The sequence below is a fragment of the Chrysochloris asiatica genome, unplaced genomic scaffold (genome assembly GCF_000296735.1).
Source record: "Chrysochloris asiatica unplaced genomic scaffold, ChrAsi1.0 scaffold00122, whole genome shotgun sequence".
In the NCBI taxonomy this organism is placed as follows: domain Eukaryota; kingdom Metazoa; phylum Chordata; class Mammalia; order Afrosoricida; family Chrysochloridae; genus Chrysochloris; species Chrysochloris asiatica.
This window is the reverse complement of record NW_006408640.1, coordinates 6,676,689-6,683,028: the sequence shown is the minus strand read 5'-3', so window position 1 is coordinate 6,683,028 and position 6,340 is coordinate 6,676,689. Positions and strand designations below refer to the sequence as shown.

Genomic DNA, 6,340 nt, shown 5'->3' with positions numbered 1-6,340 from the left:
ACTCAGGATTGGGTAGTGTTTCGTTTGCTGTGAATAAGGTCACTATGAGTCGGTACCAACTCGATGGTACCTACCAACAACTATATATATATATACCACCGACCTTCTGGTTCAAACTGACCTTGAGGTCAAATGTTTATCCTAAGGTGCCACACTAGGATTGATTCTCTCTCTCTTTTTCTCTTTCTCTTCATTTTTTCCTGGTATTTTCAAAGCTATGACCTTTGGAAGCAGTTCACTATGACTGTTTCCTGAGGATTCTGGGTGTGGCTTCAAATTGCCAACCTTCTAGCATCATGCAGAAGCTATATCTATATCTATCTGTTGTTGTTGTTGACTGCCCTTGACCCAAGTTCTGACTCATAACAACCCTGTATAGGATTTCCAAGGAACAGCTGGTGAGATCGAACCAGCCTTATGATTCGCGATCTACTGCTTATACTTCAGTGCCATACCAAAACACTCCCTATCTGTCTGTCTGTCTATCTATCTACATAGAACTCCACACCCAGAAACCTCAGAAAACAGTCGTAGCACTATGTTTCTAAAAGGTCACAGCTTTGAAAATGCTGGGAAACAGCTTTACATGCACATGTGAGGTCTCCCGAGTTAGAATTGACTAGAGAAACAAGAAGCAACCTACATAGGTGCATGAGCATACATACTCACACAACTGTTGTTGTTGTTGCTAAATGCTCTTGAGTTGGTTTCCACTCATAATGACCCTGTATAGGGTGTCCGAGGAGCAGCTGGTGCATTTCAACCACCAACCATATATAAACAAAAAGCAGATATAAACACTTTAGTTTCTTATAAACCAAAAATATAAAAAAAAGGTTGTTTGAAACCAAACTTTGCAGTCGAGTGCTTATCTTACAGCACCACAGCAGGAATACACAGTTGTTCTTGCTGTTAGTTCCTGTTGGCTTAGCCCCAAATCATGGTGACCTTGTGAATACTGGGGTGAAACATTGCCTGGCACTGTAGTATGCTTACAGTTGTAGATGTAAGTATGTGATATTATTAAATTCTCAAGTCTCCTAGGGCTTTATTTTCCCCTTGCCATTTGTAGATCGCTTCACTTCACACAAATAAGACAAAAATATCTTCTAAAACTCCTGAAATCTATAATTCTAAAATAATGCCTTATTGTGGTTGTTATAGTGTGCTGTTGAGTTGGTACCAACTCATAGTGACCCTCAGAGTTCCTGAGCACAGCTGATGGATTTGAACTGCTAATCTTGGGGTTACCAGTCCAGTGCTTCTCCTACCGTGCCACACATAGGAAATGCACAATAAGTGTTATATATTTAGTGTTATTATATTTTTATCATTTTCTGAACAAGTGTATATTATTTCTTTTAAATGATTTAAAAGTGTTTATATCTGCTTTGAATAGTTTAAATTTCTAAGTTTGAAATTCTGTTCTTGGGACATAACCGAAAGAAGAATATGGTTGTAAATGTGCCATGTTCATTTTCTTATAGCAACATGTGAAAAAAAATTGCCACAGTGGAGCTTATAAAAATACCTCCTTGAGGGGAGGAGGTGTTTGGCAAGCAAATGTGTAAGGTGTCTTTTTATTTTCATAGAACTACAGTATTCGGGACCCTGGCTCCTCCTTCACTGTTGCTTTGAATTCTTGGTGCGTTAATACCTATGGGCCATCATGGCTCCATGAACTCCAACCATCATATCCTCAGTCTAGCTAAGGAGAAGAAAGGAGTGAAGGGAATGTGCCTCTTTATCTTAAGAACACCCTCCAGAAACTGAACTTGGCATCATATCTTGTATTCAAGCCACATAGCAACACCTTATTGTAGAAGAGGATGGGCATTTAGGTTAAATTCTGGGTGAATCTACCCAGATAAAATGTAAAGATTTTATTATTCATAAAGAAGATTCCAGATATTGGGTGAAAAGTAGTAATGTTTGTGACATTTGGCTTTATTGGCACTTTTATAATTCTTTTCTCTTATTTTCTTCTTTTCTAAATAGATCCCATGCGTGGCCCAAGAAAATTGGAAGTAGTAGAGGTCAAATCTCGACAAATCACTATCCGCTGGGAGCCATTTGGATACAATGTAACTCGTTGTCATAGTTACAATCTTACAGTCCACTACTGCTACCAAGTGGGAGGACAGGAGCAGGTTCGAGATGAAGTAAGCTGGGATCCAGACAACTCACACCCTCAACACACCATCACTAATCTGTCTCCGTATACCAACGTCAGTGTGAAACTCATTCTCATGAATCCTGAGGGACGGAAGGAAAGTCAAGAACTCATAGTACAGACGGATGAAGATCGTGAGTACTTTTAAATGATATGTTTATGTGAAATATGCTCTTTCAAAGAAGCAAGCTTTTGATTTTTTTTTAATTTGACATATTTATAATGAAAATAGAAGACAAAACTACTTGATGTGTAGAATTTTATGTGTATTTATGTTTCTGTATTCTTAAGCACTAATTGAAAAAAGGTAAAGTGAAGAAAGATGTAGACGGTTGTTACAATTCTTTATTAGTCATCAATGACTCTTAAAGATAATAGTCCTATTATTTCTCTAAATACTTCTTGGTGGTGGTGGTGATTGTGTGCCGTGGAGTCGGTTCTGACTTATAGCGACCCTGCATAGGGTTTCCGAGGCTGTAAATCTTTATGGGAGCAGAAAGCCTCATCTTTCTCCTGTGGTAGATTCGAACTGCTGACCTTGCGGTTAACAGCCCAGCTTGTAACCCACTATGCTACCAGAGCTCCTAAATATTTCTTAGTTCCAGCTATATTATACTGTTGAACTGAGAACTTGTTGTTTGGGGCATTCCATCAGATTATTTATATAAAATGTTTATTTAAATATATTTAAATGGCATTCTGAAACGTTTTTCATAGTTCAGCACAAAATAGAACTTCTCTTGCTTTTCTCCAGTGCTGAGAAAGAGCATCATTAAGTAAACAGTCATGAAGTAGATCATTTTTCCCCTAGGAACAATGTCATAATTGGATATTACCTTAATAAACAAGGACTTATCAAATAAACCATGTTTGTCACCAGCAATTCATCAAAAGAGCAAATGCTCAGTTACAATAAAACTCTAAAATAATTTCAAATAATAAAATGCCTTAAATCCCAGAGCATGGATATAGATTTGCTTTTACACAAATTATTCAGGGAGTCCTCTGTATACAGTAAAGTGTTCCTATAGCACATAACCAGTCGCTCCTTGGAAACCCTATACAGAGTCACTATGGGTCGGAACTGACTCGATGGCACTTAACAACAACAATAGCACATACACTGTTAATGGTACTGTATCATATATTTGACCTAAATTCACATGCCAGGCATCTGAATAAGTAGCAAAGAGCTTGGGAAGTCCATTAAATGAATAAACTTCCTTATTCCAGAGAAAAGTAGATGTTTTACTTTTTCCTTCTTTATGTAGCTTAGTATATAATTTTGGTGATGGATTAAAATACAAATAAGATCTCTCTCAGTATTAATTTAATTTAAAGAACTAACAAAGCATTTTTAAGTGTTTATTAACTACTCAGCATCATGTATATTGTTGTTATTCTTGTTAAATGCTGTCGAGTCTGTCCCAACTTATTGCAACTCTGTATAGGGTTCTCAAGGCTAGAATCTCTGGGGGAGCAGAGAGTCTTCTCTTTCTCCCAACCATACATAATACTATAGAAGAAAAATGTTCTCGCTCACTTTACATTGTCCTCTTTTGTAGCTCCTAGAGTCCTGTCTACTTTGGCTGCTCTCCAATACCTTCAACAATTATATTTACTTGTATTTTTTACATGATACAAATTTAATTTTATATTATTGTCATATTCAGTGCTGAACTGGAAGCACTATATCTGTTTCTTTCAACTCTTCCTAGTCTACCAGGAAAGAAAATCCCAGCATTGTCAGCAAGTCACCTAGTCATTTCTCCTCCTGCCTTTCTATATTGAAGTCGTTCCTAACTCCTGCTCTTTCTACTTCAGGAATATTAGTCTTTTTCCTCCATTATCACTCTTCAATTCTTCATTGTTTTATGTTGCTCTAACAGTTTCTGAGCTTTCCTTGTAGTTACAGCCTTTTCCCATTCTAATGTCCTGCTGTGGTTCTTGTTCTTACTCACAGTGACCCTGTATAGGGCTTCCAAGGAGTGGCTAATGGGTTTGAACCACCGACCTTGTGGTTAGCAATACAGTGTTTATCCTACAGCAATTACAATAGTCCCCTTCTCACTCACTAATCTTTCAAGTACATTTTTATTGTCATTTTCTCCACAAGAGCCTCTGTAGCTTTTCATATTTATCTTTATTCCAGAACCTTGTCTTTCTAGGTCTTCTATATTTTTGGTTTATATTTCTAAGTGAATTGTTCTGCCGAGGTGTTACCATGATGCCAGGCATACATGTCTCCAAGTTTTTTCTCATTTGCTGTAATTTATTTTCTACTAAACTTCTCTCCATCTGATACCTCTGAATGATATCTCCTTCTCCATCCTTTAAAGTTCTTCTCTAGTTTCAAGCTCTTCATAAAACTGTCTCCAATTATTTCAACTTATAGTATTCTAATCCTTTTGACCTTATTTGCACTTATAGCAGCCTTAAATCCTGAGCCTCAACCTCCTCATAGGAGGTTGGGATGAGATCAACATTTTCTCAGACTTAATAAAGCTAGACGATATTGGTATAGACCTAATTGTAGCTTCCAGAGAGTGGGCATTTTATATATGACTGCTATAAGTATTTTCCTATGATTCATAGCACTTGGTTATGATCTTTCCTGGTTCCCTCATTATCTTATATATGAATTTTCTCTAATTGTAAACTGCTTCAAAGAAGAAACCACTTTCCTCCTTCTATAGAAATAATCGTGGTGTTGATTAGTTTAATAAACATTCAAACTCAAAGACTTTATTAGTCTCTCAATAAGATGCTGTTGATAAGCATTTAATTTATGTTCAGTCATTTCTAGAGATGCTGAAGCATGAGCCCTTCCAACAGTTTTGAGTGTCAAACTGAAAACTGTCATGAGTTAGGGATTATGTTTCATTCTAACAGCACATGAGGTGAGAGTCATATATAAATGCTTTATTTGTTTAAATTATTATGGCTAGTCCCAAAAGTCAGGCATGCGTGACTTCTAAATAAAAATCTCATTTTCTCATAGCACACAGGCATTCAATTACTTGGAAAAGCTTTTATTTCAAATTAAGTTTGCTTAAAAAAAAAAAAGTCTTTAAGAAGGACAATGAAAAGAAATCAGAAATAGAATAGAATAACTGTCAAACACTAGTGAGTTTGAAGAGAAATTAGTGGTAACAAAGGCTACAATCATTGAATATAGTAACTTTTATTGTATTATACTATTTAATTGTAGTAATAGTAATGTCAACATAAAGTGTAGGGGGAAAAATAAACTTTTGGAGTATCACGTCACAGTACAAAAGGATTTAAAAAGTTCATGGAAAACTGGAATTAAACGTTAGTGAAATTTTCCCATGAATTTTATGTAATCCCTTCATATAAGGCTGAGGGTCACAAAAGCGGATTTTGTGACCATATATCTTAATATGGAATTCCTATAAATATTTATTAGTCTGAAGTTGTACTTAATTGTGTTGTACTTTCTTCCCTAATTTAATGAACTATAAAATATGTTGTTGTTGTTGTTGTTGTTAGATACCATTGAGTCGATTCCAACTCAGCAACCTTATGCACAACATAATGAAGTATTTTCTGGTCCTGTGACATCCTCACAATCATTGTTAAACTTGAGCCCATTACTGCTGCCACTGTGCCAGTCCATCTCATTAGGGGTCTTCCTCCTTTTCTGTTCAACTCATTTACCTTCTTATTTCTTCCATTTGCTTTAGCTCTCGAACCAGGAGAGTAAGTTTCAGAGTCTCTTTTGATGTCCATTTTGGTCTTTTCTTTCATTCTTGCCTTCTTTATGACCTTTTGCTTTCTTCCTGTATAATGTTAATGATGCCATCTCACAACTCTTCTGGTCCTCAAGGATTAGTGTTTAAGGCATTAAATCTATTCCTGAGATGATCTCTAAATTTCACGTGGAATATGTTCAAGGTCATATTTTGGTCCTCGTGAAGTATGAAGGGATTTCAAAAAGTTCTTCGAAAAACTCCATTATCTTTTAATGCCATTTCTTGTTTAACACCGGACTGCCAATTAACCACCCGGTCGGCAATTCAAACCTATCAGGTACTCCTCAGAACCCCTCTACAGGGTTGCTATGATTCAGAACTTGCTTGACAGTACTTGACAACAACATGCTTATGAGAGGAAACAAAAGATTTTTGTCCCCTAAGTTTTTAC

General features: G+C 36.3%; 1 protein-coding gene across 2 annotated transcripts in view; it reads left to right on the top strand.

Annotated features, from left to right (window-relative positions):
* Positions 1-6,340, top strand: part of PTPRM (protein tyrosine phosphatase, receptor type, M) — an 840,546-nt gene that overhangs the window by 361,320 nt on the left and 472,886 nt on the right. For both annotated transcript variants that reach the window (XM_006868703.1, XM_006868702.1), the window contains exon 7: positions 1,999-2,307. In XM_006868703.1, the coding sequence (XP_006868765.1) occupies positions 1,999-2,307 (309 nt within the window). The remainder of the gene's footprint in view (positions 1-1,998; positions 2,308-6,340) is intronic.